This window comes from Mobula hypostoma, chromosome 19 (genome assembly GCF_963921235.1).
Source record: "Mobula hypostoma chromosome 19, sMobHyp1.1, whole genome shotgun sequence".
Classification (NCBI taxonomy): Eukaryota; Metazoa; Chordata; class Chondrichthyes; order Myliobatiformes; family Myliobatidae; genus Mobula; species Mobula hypostoma.
In genome coordinates, this window is record NC_086115.1 from 38,608,773 (window position 1) to 38,627,537 (window position 18,765).

At 40.0% G+C, this 18,765-nt stretch overlaps 1 protein-coding gene across 2 annotated transcripts in view; it reads right to left on the reverse strand.

Moving 5' to 3' along the window:
• Positions 1 to 18,765, reverse strand: part of marchf5 (membrane-associated ring finger (C3HC4) 5) — a 78,596-nt gene that overhangs the window by 54,910 nt on the left and 4,921 nt on the right. For both annotated transcript variants that reach the window (XM_063071730.1, XM_063071729.1), the window contains exon 2: positions 747 to 949. In XM_063071730.1, the coding sequence (XP_062927800.1) occupies positions 747 to 949 (203 nt within the window). The remainder of the gene's footprint in view (positions 1 to 746; positions 950 to 18,765) is intronic.

The following is an 18,765-nucleotide window of genomic DNA, read 5'->3' on the forward strand; positions in this document are numbered from 1 at the left end:
GAGAGCACAACCTAGAATAGAGGGACTTCCATTTAGAATAGAGGTGAGGAGAAATATTTTTAGGCCGAGGGGGAGATGAATCTGTGAAATTTGTTGCCACAGGCGACTGTGGAGAGCAGGTCATCAAGTGTATTTAAGGCAGAGGTTGATAGATTCTTGAGAAGTCAAAGGGTCAAAGGTTACAGGAAGGCAGCAAGAAAATGGGGTTGAAAGGGAAATGGATCAGCCATGATCAAAAGGTGAGGCAGACTAGACAGGTCAAATGGCCTAATTCTGCTCCTATGTCTTATGGTCTTATGATCAGTGACCGGAAACGTTAACCTTATCTCTTGCCACTGATGCTACCTGAGTTTTACCAGCATTATTTTTATTTTAATTTTGGAATATGCTCACTGGGAAGAGCAGGTAGTTTTACATGTTGCTTAAGTGGCATTGGTTTGAAAACTGTTTAGAATCGAATCTCCTAAAGTTCAAACAAATTGGGTAGCTATATTTACATTACCATGCAAATAGCAAGTTAATAATTCTTATTTATGCAGAGGTTGGAAGATGATGAAGGTTAGCAGAGCAGCAGTTAATTTTTTACATAAAAATGGTAATGAAGGCTCTCTTTTAATTAAATCTAAACTTTTCCATTATCACCTTGAAGTTTTATTCATGCATGTTGCAGATAATGATGCATATAACAAAAATATCAAATTTATGATTACTCTGCCATGGGGATTTATTGTCTTTATTTACCTTACCTAGTTTTGTAAAGACAATTAAATATTCAGCATTGCACTGTGGACAAGCCACTCTGGCTGTACTGTTGCCCCTTTGCTTCTCATCTACCCATCGTTGTAGACAAGCTTGATGAACCCATTTAGTGGAGCCCCTGCACTTGCAGGGTCTCACCCATTCTGCTGTCCGATCATCTTCATCTGTGGCAAAACACACCCAACAACTCCTAAAATGAAAACAAAAATTCCAGTGTCACCAAACTGAGCCAAAGATAGTTTTCTAACAGCAACAGTCTGAAATTATAAAGATGATCAAGAAGTAAAACTACAAACTTCAAAATCAGAGTACTACAACACAGAAATAGTCCTTTCAGCCCATCTTGTCCATGCTCACTTGATCTTCTGCCTTGACCCATTTACCTGCACCCAGATCATAGCCCTTCATACACCTCTCATCCACGTACATATCAAATGTAACAACTTAACTTGCATCTACCATTTCTGCTGGCAGGTCATTTCACACACACACACACACACACACACACACAAGCAAGCCTGTAACTTCTAGTTCTAGTCTCAATCTCAGAGTGAGAAAGCCTGCAAGCATTCAGCTTATCTACACCCCTCGTAATTTTTTGTACCTCAATAAAGATGCATTCCACCCCCACCACCCCAACTGACTAAAGTCCTAATCTTTTCAATCTTTCTCTATAACTCTGGTCTTGAAGACCTTTTAAAGCTTCTTTTAAAACTTCTCAGTGTTCTTTCGATAATTGATATCTTTTCTGTAGGTAGGCGACCAGAACTGCATACAATACCCCAAATTCGGCCTCACCACCATTAACATAACATCCTAAAGTACACAATACTCTGATTTATGAAGACCAATGTGCCAAAAGTGCTCTTTATAACCTTATCTTTCTGTGACACCACTTTCAAGGAATTATGGATTTGTATCCCCAAGTCCCTTTGTTCTATCTCACACTTCAGTGCCCTTCAATGTTCAAGTCTTACCCTGGTTTAGTCTCCCCAAGTGCAACATCGCACACTTGTCTGCATTAAATTCCATCTGCTATTTTTCAGCCCATTTTCCCAGTTAGTCCAAATCACTTTCCAGGTTTTCACAGCCTTTCTCGACATCCACTATACCCCTAATATTGGAGTCATCTGCAAATTTAATGATCCAGTTTACCACATTATCATGCAAATTATTAATATAGATTATAAAAAAACAATGGACCCAGCAGCAATCCCTGTGGCACACCACTAGACGCAGGATTCCAGTCAGAGAGACAACCACACTCTGGCTTCTCCTACTAATCAAAGTTAATTCTAACTGACTACTCCGTCCTGAATGCCAAGAGGCTTAACTTTCTGGATCAGCGTCCCATGTGGGACTTTTGTAAAAGGTCATGATGACGTTCACATCGACAATGCCCACCACCTTTCCTTTATGAACCTTTTTGGTAATCTCCTTGAAAAATTCTAAGGTTGGTTAGACATGACCTGCCACATATGGAGCCCTGTCTACCCAAATATTTAAATACTCTGTACAGTACCTTTATTTTTTTAAAAAAGCATAATAATCTTGATTTCTATTTTTTTCTCCTACATATAAAGTGGATTATTGCTCATCACTTGGTTCACAGGTTTACCTATGGACAACTATACATAAGACTTTAAACAAGCTGCACAAAATGTTCATATCACAAAAAAATAAACTGCTCGAGGAAGCCAGTGGATCTGGCAGCAAAGGGACAAAGGTGAGGCAGGTGATGGGGGAGAAGATCGGAGAACCAAGTATAGTGTGGTGGTGATATGCGGATGGGACCAGGTGGAGGGAACAAAACTAGATGACATGGAGAAGTGATGGGAAAATGAAGGAGACACCAAGGAATACAGAGAATGTAAGAGTTTAGTCTTCATAACCGTGGGAGACTACCGAAGTGGAATATGCGGTGGTCTCCCTTTCCAATTGGCTCCATCTACCATCCTTTCCTCCCTTATCAGTTTCCATCTATCTTCCCTACATATTAAATTCTACCATCTCCAGCCTCATGTTTCTACACATCATTTATCAGCTTCTGTCTCTACCTCTACCCCCCCCCACCCAACTCCATTTGCCCCCTTTGGTCTCTCCCAATCTGTCTTCCAACTCCAAGGTGCCTTCTCCCACAATTGGCTCAAGCTGCCCATCATCTCCCTAAGCAGGTTCCACTTATTGCCTACCAGCCCACCTCAGTCATCCGACTCATTCTTCTCTTAAGGGCTATTTCTTCTTTATACTCTCAAGCCAAAACTTCAACTATCATTTTTGCCTCCATAGATGTTACTTAATCAACTGATATCCCCCAACACCTGCAGTCTCTTTCATCTCTCTGTTCATTAAACCTACTAAATTAGAAATTCATAATTCTGAATGTTCTTAAGGAAATGTGTGATAAAAAGTTCCAATTAACTCCCATTGTGCCTCAAGTAAAACTGACTCCAGTAAGATCTAAGTAGTGAAACATACTGTGATAATGCTTCACCGTGGTCATCTCCCACTTTCAGAGTCTGGGAATGGTGTAGAATTAAAAAGAAATCACTTGCATATGGACTACGTGATGCCATTTCAACCCAAGAGTTCTGCTTCTTGCAGAATTTTCTATTTTCTTGTATTGAATACAATATGACCTTGATAAAACAGTGAATTAGATCAGTAGGCAGATAAACTGAAACAGGAAAAACCCTGCTAGGTAAAGCCTCTTGTGAAAACAGAACTTAATATTTCATGGTAACTTGAGCCTCTTTTCTAGACAGGTTCACAAGTAGCAATCAATATTGCTAATGTATTTTTCTCTGCCGTATATTCACATGCATGGAGAACAAAAGACAGTGTTCATACAGTCTGTCCAGGTTTTATTTTTGCAGGATGCCTTGTGCAAAACTTAAATATATGGTAGATATTTCCCAATCATCCTAAAGCAGATCCTTATGTCTGTTTTCATGAGAAATAGACATGAAAATTGTTCAGATACAGGAAATATTACTACATCTCTGACCTTGACAAAATAATGGGAATTTCAATAAAATATTTGATGTCATTGCCAACACATAATATTGGCATAATATTAACATACCTAAATATAATGTGTTTGCTAAGGAACTGCTCCCTCATGCATGTTGAGGAATCATACAGAAGGAGAAACAACTAGCTAATGACCGTTGGAGTTACAGAGCTGTAGGCAATAGAAACTTCCAAAATTTACTGTTTGTTACAATACCAGACATAATGGCAATGCAGTTTCTCAACAATTACAATGGTACTATTTGCAGACTACAGTAATACAAATTTCAATTCTCCATGAAAGAATGTTTTTTTTTTGGCATCCAGAAAGCTCTGATGCTTAAGTACTCACTGGCTACACAATAATCTTAAAATGTGAGCGCGAACCTTGAGGAAAGAAACGAAGATGGGGCACCAGCCAATGCTCGACTCAGTTTCGTCGATTATAGCTTTTAATATTCACTGATTAACGAGGAAGGTTGAAACATCGAGAAAAATGTGGAGGACGAGAACTGATGGCCTTCTGATTGCTGATGGGATTGCTCTGCTGCCGAAGAGGAAGCCTGTGTGGCCTATTGCTGTGCCTGAAGTCTCGCCCTTTCGATAATGCCTGTGAATATTACTGGGGTTTCTGAGCAACACACATAAAAGTTGCTGGTGAACGCAGCAGGCCAGGCAGCATCTCTAGGAAGAGGTGCAGTCGACGTTTCAGGCCGAGACCCTTCGTCAGGACTAACTGAAGGAAGAGTGAGTAAGGGATTTGAAAGTTGGAGGGGGAGGGGGAGATCCAAAATGATAGGAGAAGACAGGAGGGGGAGGGATGGAGCCAAGAGCTGGACAGGTGATTGGCAAAGGGGATATGAGAGGATCATGGGACAGGAGGTCCGGGAAGAAAGACAAGGAGGTGGGGGGGGGGGGACCCAGAGGATGGGCAAGGGGTATATTCAGAGGGACAGAGGGAGAAAAAGGAGTGAGAGAAAGAATGTGTGTATAAAGATAAGTAACAGATGGGGTACAAGGGGGAGGTGGGGCATTAGCGTAAGTTAGAGAAGTCGATGTTCATGCCATCAGGTTGGAGGCTACCCAGACGGAATATAAGGTGTTGTTCCTCCAACCTGAGTGTGGCTTCATCTTTACAGTAGAGGAGGCCGTGGATAGACATGTCAGAATGGGAATGGGATGTGGAATTAAAATGTGTGGCCACTGGGAGATCCTGCTTTCTCTGGCGGACAGAGCGTAGATGTTCAGCAAAGCGGTCTCCTAGTCTGCGTTGGGTCTCGCCAATATATAAAAGGCCACATCGAGAGCACCGGACGCAGTATATCACCCCAGCCGACTCACAGGTGAAGTGATGCCTGACCTGGAAGGACTGTTTGGGGCCCTGAATGGTGGTAAGGGAGGAAGTGTAAGGGCATGTGTAGCACTTGTTCCGCTTACACGGATAAGTGCCAGGAGGGAGATCAGTGGGGAGGGATGGGGGGGACGAATGGACAAGGGAGTGGCATAGGGAGCGATCCCTGCGGAATGCAGAGAGTGGGGGAGGGAAAGATGTGCTTAGTGGTGGGATCCCGTTGGAGGTGGCGAAGTTACGGAGAATAATATGTTGGACCCAGAGGCTGGTGGAGTGGTAGGCGAGGACCAGGGGAACCCTATTCCTAGTGGGGTGGCGGGAGGATGGAGTGAGAGCAGATGTACGTGAAATGGGGGAGATGCGTTTAAGAGCAGAGTTGATAGTGGAGGAAGGGAAGCCCCTTTCTTTAAAAAAGGAAGACATCTCCCTCGTCCTAGAATGAAAAACCTCATCCTGAGAGCAGATGCGGCGGAGACGGAGGAATTGCGAGAAGGGGATGGCGTTTTTGCAAGAGACAGGGTGAGAAGAGGAATAGTCCAGATAGCTGTGAGAGTCAGTAGGTTTATAGTAGACATCAGTGGATAAGCTGTCTCCAGAGATAGAGACAGAAAGATCTAGAAAGGGGAGGGAGGTGTCGGAAATGGACCAGGTAAACTTGAGGGCAGGGTGAAAGTTAGAGGCAAAGTTAATAAAGTCAACGAGTTCTGCATGCGTGCAGGAAGCAGCGCCAATGCAGTCGTCAATGTAGCGAAGGAAAAGTGGGGGACAGATACCAGAATAGGCATGGAACATAGATTGTTCCACAAAGCCAACAAAAAGGCAGGCATAGCTAGGACCCATACGGGTGCCCATAGCTACACCTTTAGTTTGGAGGAAGTGGGAGGAGCCAAAGGAGAAATTATTAAGAGTAAGGACTAATTCCGCTAGACGAAGCAGAGTGGTGGTGGAGGGGAACTGATTAAGTCTGGAATCCAAAAAGAAGCGTAGAGCTTTGAGACCTTCCTGATGGGGGATAGAAGTATATAGGGACTGGACATCCATGGTGAAAATAAAGTGGTGGGGGCCAGGGAACTTAAAATCATCGAAAAGTTTAGAGCGTGAGAAGTGTCACGAACATAGGTCAGAAGGGATTGAACAAGGGGGGATAAAACCGTGTCGAGGTATGCAGAAACGAGTTCGGTGGGGCAGGAGCAAGCTGAGACAATAGGTCGGCCAGGACAGGCAGGTTTGTGGATCTTGGGTAGGAGGTAGAAACGGGAAGTGCGAGGTGTGGGAACTATAAGGTTGGTAGCAGTGGATGGGAGATCCCCTGAGCAGATAAAGTCGGTGATGGTGTGGGAGACAATGGCCTGGTGCTCCTTAGTGGGGTCATGATCGAGGGATAAATAAGAGGAGGTATCCGCGAGTTGTCACTGTGCCTCGGCAAGGTAGAGGTCAGTACGCCAGACCACAACAGCACCCCCCTTATCGGCGGGTTTCTGAGTATGGTTTTGGACTACAGATTCCACCCCCACCCCAATCTTATGGTTTTATATTCTGTGTTTTCGCCACTCTTTCTCATTTTATGTGTGGGGGGAGGGGATATGGGGGTCAATGTTCTTGTTGGGTTTCTTGTGGAGGGAGTGGGTTTAGGAGTCAATGTTTTTGTTGTGTTTCATACAGGGGAAGGGAGATTAATGTCATGTTGGTGGGGTGCTGTTTCTCTCTGAACTGTAGCATGTTGTTTCTTTGTTTTGCGGCTATACTGCATACATACTTTAAAATGAACACCTGCAATTTCAATGACAAAATAAATCAGGAGAACCACTGAAAAAATTAGTTGTACCATTTTTGGTCTCTGGATGCTCTCAACCTCTAAAATATTATCAGTGGTTTCTGATGTATAAGACAGTGAAAATATGACAATATAATAAGGACAAATACTATCCAGAATACAAGGGAAAGCTTCTCTCCATACTTGCACGCAATCCTTTATATTTACTTGAGGGTACGGATGGAGCATTGGCTTAACATCTCATCTGAAAATCATCTTCAATCACTGTCAACTTCAACTTTGTACCTGTCCATCTCACTCGCATCAGGGAGGAGGCCGCATAGCATCCACACCAGGAGCACCAGATTCAAAAACAGTTACTTTCCCCAAATATCAACATCTTCACTCACTAACTAGGCACCAAGGTAGCGTACTGGTTAGCACGACACTATTACAGCTCTCGGGGCATGGGAGTTCGGAGTTCAATTCCGATGTCATCTGTAAGGAGCCCGCACATCCCTGTGGAAAGTATTGGTTTCCTCCCACAATCTAAAGACGTACAACGGTTAGTAAGTTGATTGGTCATTATGAACTGTGCTGTGATTTAGCGAAGGTTATATCATGGTTAATATGAATCAATGTATCTTATGCATTTATATTTTGCATGTTTAATTCTATCTTTTGTGTTTTTTGTGCTGCATCTGATTTGGAGCAACAATTATTTAATTCTTCTTACACTTGTGTACAGGAAATGACATTAAACAATCTTTAATCGTGAAGATTCATGAATGGGATTTGAACCCATAACCTTACTATTTTGCATTCAGACTGCAATGCAAAAGTCTATTTAAATACCTGCTGATTAATAAAATTAAACTACTTGAAGTTACTCATCTCTAAATTTATACATTAGAAAGCATTATTTATCACATTAAAGTAACAAAACCAATATACCAAATTTGACAATTAAGAGCAGAGAAATAGAGCAAGAACAATGGGATGAATAAAGAGCTTTGTTAAATTACCTTGATGGCAAAAAGTAAACTCATTTACCAATTACATTTCCTGGGTAAAAGCATTAAATTAGATTATTTTCTTCCTTAATGTGATGAAGATTGTAACAAACTCCAATATTTATTGCAAACATTGTAATGATCTAAGACTTTTTAAGCTTGTTATCAATTACCAATTTTACTTGGCTCTTGATCAACACACAATTTTCATAATCTTACTGCAAAGAAGTGGGTATTGGGGTGGAGACAAGTGTCTATCAAAGGAGGTGCAAGGTGCTCCTTGGGCAAGGTGTAGCACCCACTTAGAAACCCCCCCCCCACACCCGATCAGAGTCACATGAAGCCAAAGGAGCAGGCGGTGGATGGTTGTATGAGCAGCTGGTGCACATCACAAGCCCTAGTAATGCGACCACTGACTCCAGGCAGACAATCTCTGAAGAGTACTGATAATAGCTGGGGTCATCCATCTTGTAAAGACATTGCTCAATAGAAGGCAATGGGAAAACAATTCTGTAGAAAAATTTGCCAAGAACAATCATGGTCATGGAAAGACTATGATTGCCACGTAATATGACACAGCACATAATAAAAAACAAATACAAAGAAAGATATCCCATCCTGATCCACCATGGCTTGGTACAATTGCTCTGCCCACGACTGCAAGAATCTGCCAAGTTGTGGACACAGCTCAGCTCATCACAGAAAGCAGCCACCTCTCCATGGACTCTGCTTATGTTGACTGCTTTACTAAAGTGGAGATAAGAACAAACAAAGACTGCACCCACCCCAGATATTCTCTCTTCTTCCTTCCTCCCACTGGGTGGAAGATACACCAGCCTGAAAGCACATACTACCAGTCTCAAAGACAACATCTTTTAAACAGTCCCCTAGTACGAAAAGATGGACTCAAGCTCACAATCTACCCTGTTATGACCTTGCACTTTATTATCTACCTGCACCGCACCTTCGCTGCAACTATAACATTTCATTCTGTGTTCTGTTCTTGATTTTCCTTGAACTACCTCAATGCACTGCTCTAATGATCTGCATGAACAGCATGCAAGGCAAGTTTTTCCACCACACCTCTGTAAACGTGACTATAATAAACCAATTTAAAATGTCGCTGTTAATGGTTTTAAAATAATAAAATTAATTATAAATGGCTTTGAAGATTACCAAGTTTCCAAACAAAACGATGACCATACAATTCATCACATCCCATGGGCAACATCAAAAAAGCAACCATGAAGAGGAATAAAAAGCTGATGTTTCAGGCGGAGACCCTTGATTCTGAGTCGCTCCAGCATTTTGTGTGTTACTCTTCATTTTCAGCATCTGCAGAACTTCACATGTTTATTAAAAAGTCTGTTTTCACAAAGTGCTCACATATTGGAGCAGCAGTTTGCTAAATATTAGTATTAAATTTAGCTATCATCACGTTCCTAATCAAATCATATAATCATCCAACTTCAATTCTTATGATTGAGAGGATATCAGGCAACAGTTTGCAAGATCATTGGACAAACAAAATCTGATGGGAAATGAAGGGTTCAAGTACTAATAGATACAGATTCAAAGTGATGGGGAAATGACAATAAATGGTGGGAAGGGGGATTATATTTTTGCTTTAGAACATGCAGTGATAATGGTTTGAAACCTACTGTCCATAATGCTAACAAATAGGAGAATTGCAAAAGGCTTTTTGGAGAGAATTGAATATAAACTCGAAGGAAATTCAGCTGCAAGGCTATGGGATACAGCTAAATAGCCACAGGAGAGCAGGCACGGACTTACTGAGTGATCTGCTGCCATGTCAGAGCAATTCTATGATTGTGATTACGCAGGTTATTGAGTTTTAGTCTTTAAAGATATAATTGCTATGGGGGGAGGGGGAAGAGAAACATATGTTCTCTATATTATTGTTAATGGAGACTTCAATGTCATACCTCCTGCATTTCTCTGGTTCATTTATGTACTAGTACAATCCCCTTCTGATCAACAGAAGTACTTCCTTTTGCTGATGTGAACTATTTTTGCTCTTATTTTAAAATAACTCCAAAAATTGATACCCTAACAGGAATGATTGCCACACTTTCCATTGAAACAAAAGTAAGTAATATTCTCTGGAAATGTTTATTCCTCTTGTATACAACTAATTTTACTATTGTTTCCTATTTACAAGGATATTATCAAAACCAGTCACTAGTTGGGCTGAAAATTTGTTTTCCCTCTCTCTCCCCACCAACCCGATAATTGCCCATTTGGCAAAAAACAGGTACATTTTCAGGCAAACAATTCAAACTTTTTGCTTTGATAATAAACTGACAACTAAAGAGGTAGTGACTGTAAATAATGAATTCAACTCCATTCATTGTCACTTGCACTTCCACTAATCCAAGCTGCAACCTCTGTTCCTAGCCCTGTCACATTACTGAATGGAATTTTATATTACACACACTATGCATTATATCCACATTCTGAAAGCTACATTCTTAAAGCAAATTCACAGCTAACACCAGAAGATGAATAGCCAAAGTATTTTTTTAAAATATGAGCTCTAAGCAGTGCAATTCAAAACTGTTCACCCCCACAATGGTATCATGAGTTTTGTGGAAACTAATTTACATTACCAAATTTCTCAAGAGTTAGATCAAACAAAAATTTGACAGAAACTTAAGAGATGTGTGAGATGATCAAATGCTAGATTAAAGAGTTCTATTGTAATGAGCATCTTAAAACAGAGTGAGTTTGGTAGGGTGATAGTAAGGGAGAGAAGGAAAGATTTCAGATCTTAGTGCCAAAGGAGCTAAAAGCACAGATTCATCAAAAGGAGCATAATACAAACCAGATCTGAAAGAGCATATACAGAGCTACAAAAAGTGAAAGGATCCAAAAGATTGCAGGCAGGGAAAGGTGGAATGATGAGGTTTAAAATGGGATGGTGAAGTCATTCTTGAAAATAAAGCCAAGACAGATTTCAAAAAAGTGAAATACTGTCAAAGCAAATGTATAAATGCACGATAGATAAGACAGAACAAATTAAAAATCTGAGCATAGATTTAAGATGACAATTTAAAGTTGAGTAGAAGATTGGACATGGGAAGTTTTAGGGGTGGGATTAGGTGGGAAAGAAAAAAAAGGGGTTAAGAAAGGATGCAAGGGGAACCAGAAGAGCCTTGCATTTGGAAAAAAAGTAAAAAGGTACAAACCAAGGTTTCATCTGCTCTAACAGATAGAAGAGTTCATACTTATACCTCAGACATACCTTACCAAGATCTTCCAAATTCATCCTCAGGATAAGCAAATCAAATAGTGCACCTCTCCCAATTCAACATCCTCAGCACTGAGGTCCTAATCAGACATAGCCTGTTTCAATGGGCAGGTTATATTACCAGACATCTAAAACACCACTCTTTTCCAAACTATACCACGACGAGATTACAAGGTGAAGAAAAGAAGACAATTCATGGGATTATCGATGCCTTGCTAGGAAAGATAAACAGCATAATCACATTGAAAACCCTGGCCCATTGTTATGTCAGACTCTGGATTGAGTTGTCAGGAGCAAATGTAAACAGTGAGGTGAGCAATTGTCTCCAAAAATTTGCCTACCATCAAGCATCTTCTGCTCCAGCTGTGGCAGAATCTGCAGGCACCTCAAAATTGGAATGGAAGCAATTCATCTTCAACCAAGGGGAAGGATAAATTATTAGCAAATGCTCATCTCTTAAGTCAAATATGACACCAAGGTTCTCAGCTTCACACAATTTAGGACCACTGTTTAATTGTGTGAGGACTCCATTAATAGAATAAATGCTATATTCAATGGCCTTCCAACAATGACAATTAAATGATAATTAATCAATGATATATTGTGATTTTATGGCCCTATCTATACCTTACAATAATCAATCTACTGCATCATCAATTATCTTTCTATAGATATATAGTAAATAATCGAGTCAATTTTGAAAATCCAAGTATACAAAATGCACTAACTCTCTTTTGTCTATTGGCTTCTTATTTCCTTAAAGAATTCCAACAGGTTTGTCAGGCAACATTTCCCCTTAAGGAAACATGCTGACTTTGGCTTATTTTATCACGTACTTCCAAGTAGCCTGAAATATTTTTAATATTCAACTCTCATCTTGCAAACCATTGAAGTCAGGCTAACTGGCCTACAACTTCCAGTCCTTTGCCTCACTTTCTCCTTAAAGATTGGAGTGACAGTCGGTCCTCGGGAACCACCCCAGAAGTTGCGATTCTTGGAAGATCACTATTAATGCCCCCACTATCTCTTCAACTACCCCTTTCTAAACCCTGGAGTGCAAGTCCATCTGGTCAAGGTGGCTTATCTACCTCCAGACCATTCAGACTCCCAAGTACCTTCTCTTTCGTAACAGCAACGACATTCACTTCTGCCCTGACATTCAAATTTCTGGCATGCATAGTGAAGGCTGACCCACAAAAAAAAAGCTCGCCCCAATTTCTTTGTTCCCCATTCACTTCTCCAGTGTTATTTTCGTGGTCTAGCATCCACTCTCACTTCTCTTTTACTCTTTAGATATCTGAAAAAATTTGGGTATCTTATATAATTAACCAGCTTACCTTTATATTTCATCTTATCATTTCTTATTGCTTTTTAGTTGTTTTCTGTTGGGTTTTGCTAAAGTGTACATCCTCTCTTTTGCTTTCATGCTGTCTCTCACTTCCCTTGTCAGCCAAGGTTGCCTCATCCTCCCTTTAAGATGCTTCTCCTTCGGGATGAACAGATCTGCTGAATTACTCTCAGAAACTCCAGCCATTGCTGTTCTACTGTCATCCCTCTAGTGTCCTTTCCTCATCAGCTTTGGCCAACTCTTTCTCATGCCTTTGTAGTTTCTTTACTCAATTGTATCTTTAATGTATTAATTGTGTTATCAATTTAACTTCTCCCTCTCAAACTACAGGGTGAGTTCTAATCATATTAGGATCAGTGCCTAAGGGCTCCTTAACTTAAGAACCCTAATCAAATATGGTTCATTACACAACATGCAATCCAGAATTCCCATTTCCCTAGTGGGCTCAACCACAAGATCCTCCAAAAGGCCATCTCATAGGCACTTTACAAATTACTTCTCTTCGCACGCAGCACAAACCTGACTTCCCACCCAATCTACCTGCACTTTAAAATTCCTATAACCACTACCCTTTTTGCATGCCTTTTCTATCTCCCACCGTAATTTGTACCCTTCAGCCTGCCTACTATTCGGAGGCCTGTATATAACTCCCATCACAGTCTTTTTTTTTAAAACTATGCAGTTCTCCAATTCTATCCTCAAGGATTGTACATTTTCTAATCCTATGTCACCTCTTTCTAAAGATATTATTTCATTTTTTTAAACCACCAAAGCCACCTCACCCCCTTAGTCCAACTGTCTGAACTTGAGGTTCTGTGTTCCTTTCTAAGTGTTTTCTTCCAATTTTGAGTGGTAAAGGAGATAGCAATTCTCATGTGTTGATGGGGATGTAACACTCTCCCCAATACCCCACAGTCCGCCAAGAGGCTTTGAGAATATAATTAATTTCTTCCACTGCACACCTGTAACATCTTCAGTTTGCAGACCAGAGGGCACAGATTCAAGGTGAGAAGGGGAATATTTAAAAGGGATTCAAGGGACAAAACTATAAAGAAGGTGGTGGGTATGTCGCAAAAGCTGACACAGGAACTGGTAAAGGTAGGTTCAACTGTAATGTTTAAAATGCATTTAGACAGGTACATGGATAGGAAAGGCTTGGAGAGATCTGGACCAAATATGGGAAACTACGACTAGCTAAAATAGACAAGTTAGTATGGATAAGTAAGGCCTGCTTTTCTGCTGCAAAACTAGGACTACCCAAGAGTCATTATATTTACATAGAGAGGTAGTATGCTACAATCTAACAGAATATTGTTTTTCCCCCCAGTCTGTTTCATCTAGAATTATCTAGAAAATACAAAGTTCAAAATAAATTTATTATTAAAGTATGTATATGTCACCACATAATATCCTGAGATTTATTTTCTTGCAGGCATTCACAAATGGAACAAAGGAATACAGCAGAATCAAAGAAAAACTATGCACAAGGCCATCAAACAACCAATGGGCTAAAGATGACAAACTGTCCAAATACAGACAAAATAACTGAGAACATGAGTTGCACAGTCCTTGAAAGTTGAGGATGAATTTTGAAAATTCAGACGCAAACTGATATTGAAGATGAGTATATGACACAAAATGTTCGGAATAAACACAGTACTATACAAGAACAGGAGCAGAAAATACTGTCAAGAGATTCAAAAATTCAAAGTATGTATGCAGTATACAACCCTGAGATTCTTCTTCCCAGTCAGCCATGAAACAAAGAAACATCATGGAACCTGTTTAAAGAACGCATCAAACACCCAATGCACTAAAAAAAATTATGTAAACAAAAAAAAACAAGCAAAAAGACAGAATATTAAATATCAAACCACAGTACTTGAAAGAGTCTAGAAATATCCAGTTTAATTCTGTTAAAACTGTGCCACGTGAATGGCTAATCTCAGATTCCAAAATCACCATTCACTCTCCTAATTTCTACAATATTCTTCCTCAATTCTATTTGTGCCCACTGACACTTATAAATGTGTCATCCTCTGCATAATATTATGCTAATAATAACTCTCAGGTTGGAAGTGTGTCAGCACCACATTAGGAAGCTGACTATCTTCCTTGAGCTTTCATTTAAAAAAAACTTCAACTTCTAAATGCCTCATAATGGAGAAACTGCTTGGTCACTCTTAGTATTCCAAATATGATGTCACTAGTATCTTAAGCAGATTAATTAATTCATAGCTTCTGGGAACGAAAGCACAAACAGCTAACTTACTCCACTAGTAGATACTTAAGGAAATACTCCACCAGTAAATACTTTGTGTTCAGGAAATTCACATTGGCCAATAAAAAAACACCACATTTGCAGGAAAGTGAAGGAGATGAGCAGTAGGTATTCTGTGTAGTGTTATCTGATCTGTATTTTAGAAAATACAATGCTGATTACTTGGAATAGTGACAAACATGGAAATTGAACTTTCAGTGTGAACAGCAGATACACTATACTCCACAACTTCACCTGGTGAAATTACTGTTGATATATTTATTTGTTGACTGATCAGTAATGATAACGCTCACAAAACTAAAAAAATCACTTATATCAGGAATAAGCTCCAGACCAAGTTCCATTAATGGGATAACCACTATCACAATAAATATTTACATTATCCTACAATTCACCATTTATGAGCAAACTATAAACTAACAAAAAATAAAATAGTATTTTAATAAATCAGCCCCACCCAGAAAAATTCAAGACATACATCAGGCTGTAGCTTACTGATTACAGCTTAGCAGTCAATGCCATCATTCTGTCAATCCTGATAACCAGCCTTCAAAACCTAGGCCTCTGTACCTTCCTTTGCAACAAGATTCTCGACTTTGTTATTAGGAAACCACAGTGAGTGCAAATCTATAATATTTTCTCACTATCAACACAGGTGCACCTCAAGGTTACGTGCTTAGCCCACTGCTCTACTCTCTCTACACTCATGAACCTGTGGCTAAGCACAACTCAAATGCCATCTAGAAATTCATTATTGCTGTTGGCAGAATCTCAGATGGTAGTGAAGTGAGACAGGTTGGCTGGCAGGGTGCTCTCACAACAAACTCGTACTCAATGTCAGCAAGACTGAGGAACGGATTGTAGAAGGGGGAGTTTGGAGAATGTGCACCACTCTTCAATGAGGGCCCAGCAGTGGAAATCATATAAAACTAAATTCTTGGGTATTAACATCTCAAAGGATATATCGTGGACCCAATACATTAATGCAATCACAAAGCAGGCTTGGCAGCAGATCTAATTCGCTTGGAGCTTGAGGAGATTTGGCACGTCACCAAAGAATCTTACAAATTTGTATGGATGTACAGTGGAGAGCATAATAACTGGTTACATCATAACCTGATCTGGAGCCTCCAGTGCACTGGATTGCAAGAGGATCCAGAGGGTTAGCTGTTCAGCCAGCGCCATTCCCCACACCACTGATGATATTTTCGAGTAGCATTGCCTCGAAGTCAGCATTCACCATTAAGGACCTGCACCATCCAGGACATGCCCTCTTGTACCTACTGTCATGGAAGAGGAACAGGAGCCTGAAGCTTAATGAATCAAGAACAGCTCCTTTCCCTCACCATCAGATTTCTGAAAAATCACTATCTTGTGATTCCTTTTGTTTTGAACTATTTATTTTTGTGACCTATAGATTTCTGTGTCTTTGCACTGTAGTGCTGCTACAGAAAAACAGATTTCACATCATAGGTCAGTAATAATAAATCTGATTCTGATCTAGCTGCAAGTTGCTGACAACTTTGGAATGATCAGTTATTTCAGGCAGGATGTGAAGTATTCAGGGGCAACTGTTTTTAGAAACACACTCACTAGGCCAGTCCAATGCCATCAGAAGAAATACAGCACTTCAGCTTCTTACTTTAGGGGGGTGGTCACCAATGGTGTAAATTTCCCAACATACAGATACTCAAAAGTTCCTACACTGAAATCTGGTTTCAGTTCTGTGATGTTAATCAATCGCAAAGAACTTCAGAAGTTCCCAAGCCTTCTGCAATCGAATTACAAGGTGACCAGAATACATAGGCTGCACAATGAGTAGTAAGATGATTGGTGCAGCCTTATACATGGATTCTTCAGATTGTGAACATATGAGCAGAGGTAGTACAGATCAAAGATCACTATGAGATGAACTAAATTTAACCAGTAGTCATGGAGTAAAATACTGAGTGAGGTACTATGTGACTTTTGAGGCTGTAAAGAAATCTGCACAATAATTTTCCAAGCTGCAGAATACACATGTGCTACCCAGTTATCCATAAAGCAACTCAGAAAGACATGCACAGTCTTCTGTGATTAGTTTTTCTAAAACCATTGGACACATTCCTCTTCACCACTTAGCAAGATATTTCACCATGTAACTAGAAAAGGAAGGAAAGAAAAAAAAGAAAGAAAAAACGCAGATGGGACAAAGAATTATTTAGCTTGATTATTTGAGCAACCCCAAGTTACTCTGCGTTGTAAAATAAAGTTTTGGAGGAAAGCTGCAAAGTATTTTCTAGAAGTTTTCAGAAATTTTTACCTTCAAATACTGGCAAATACTCTAGCACAGTGGTCCCCAACCACCGGGCCGCGAGCAAACGACATGATTTGGCAATATGAACCAATATGAGTCAGCTGTACCTTTCTTCATTCCCTGTCATGCCCACTGTTGAACTTGAACGCACGTGAGGTCCGCAAGAATATTGTCAATATTAAACCGGTCTGCGGTGCGCAAAAGGTTGGGGACCCCCTGCTCTAGCACAATGCCCAGTTGTAAAAATTCACTTCATTAAACTTGCTCTCAAAAATATCTTGTATAGCTTTCTGTAACATTAAGTTTCTACTAAATACCATTCCAAAATTCTTGTTCAAACAATAAATCATATAGCCATTCAAGAATCTGTCAATGTTTATAATAATTATTTAAATAGAGAGGTCAAGATCATAGCATGAAAAGAAGACATTTGACCCATGGCCATATTCTGATTCTTTGAAAGACCTATTAGTGTATCCTATTCTCAACTCTTCCCAATATGCATCTTTTGAGTCTGCCCCTTCACTTGTTGAATATTCCAAACATCACAAAAAGTCTAATTTTTCCTTTTTGTACTTATTACCTTAAAATCAATGCCTCAAATAGAAAGGCTATTGGTGAAGAACTAGCAATTAAAAATATGAATAACTTCTTAACATATTGCCTATACAAACATACAGGCTTAACAAACCTGTTGTGTGAAAATTTACAGATGTAAGAAACTGTAAACTATTCCTAGATACCAGTTATCATAGATGTCAGAAGCTGAATCCATCTCCTCCCAGAAAGAATGCAGTAAATCAAAACCGAAAGACCTTTGTGTTTTAGCAAACCGAAACTTACAAGTCATTCACGTAATCACCATTATTGTCAGATGAAAGAGGGGTGCTCAAGAAAATTCCCCGACACTCACCCCCATTATAAATAGCCTCTTTATTTCACTCCCTCTCAATAACTTGATCAAAAAAAAATCAAAAACTCAGAATTGGCTTCCCCAATACCGTGTTTCAAAGGCATGTTACCAAGATCCACACCAGGCATTCTACACTCTCCCACTGGGCAGAAGATACAAAAGCCTGGAAGTGTGTACCCCCAGGCTCATGAATAGCTTCTATCTCGCTGTTATTAGAGTCTTGAATGGACCTCTTGCGGAAGACAAACTCTTCAATTCACTACCTACTTCATTACGGTCTTGCATTTGGTCTATCTGCATTGCACTCCGTCACTTTTACATTTTATTCTGCATTATTGATTTACTTTGTTCCACTTCAATGCACTGTTTAATGATTTCATCTGTATGAATAGCGTGCAAGACAAGCTTTTCACTTAATACATGACAATAATAAACCAATACCCTTCATTGTCACAAACAAAACCAGTAATCCACAAGTTAAATAACACACTTTGAAGATTTTTTAAAAAGTTAATGTTTGCTCATGATGGGAGACCTGTTGAATGAGGGGTGTCATGCAATACATCTACTTTGCGACAATAAGAGGAACAGTCAGTCAATGTTGGGAGTTTATAGACAATAGGTGCGGGAGTAGGCCATTCGGCCCTTCGAGCCAGCACCGCCATTCACTGTGATCATGGCTGATCATCCACTATCAGTATCCAGTTCCTGCCTTATCCCCATAACCTTTGATTCCACCATCTTTAAGAGCTCTAGACATCTCTTTTT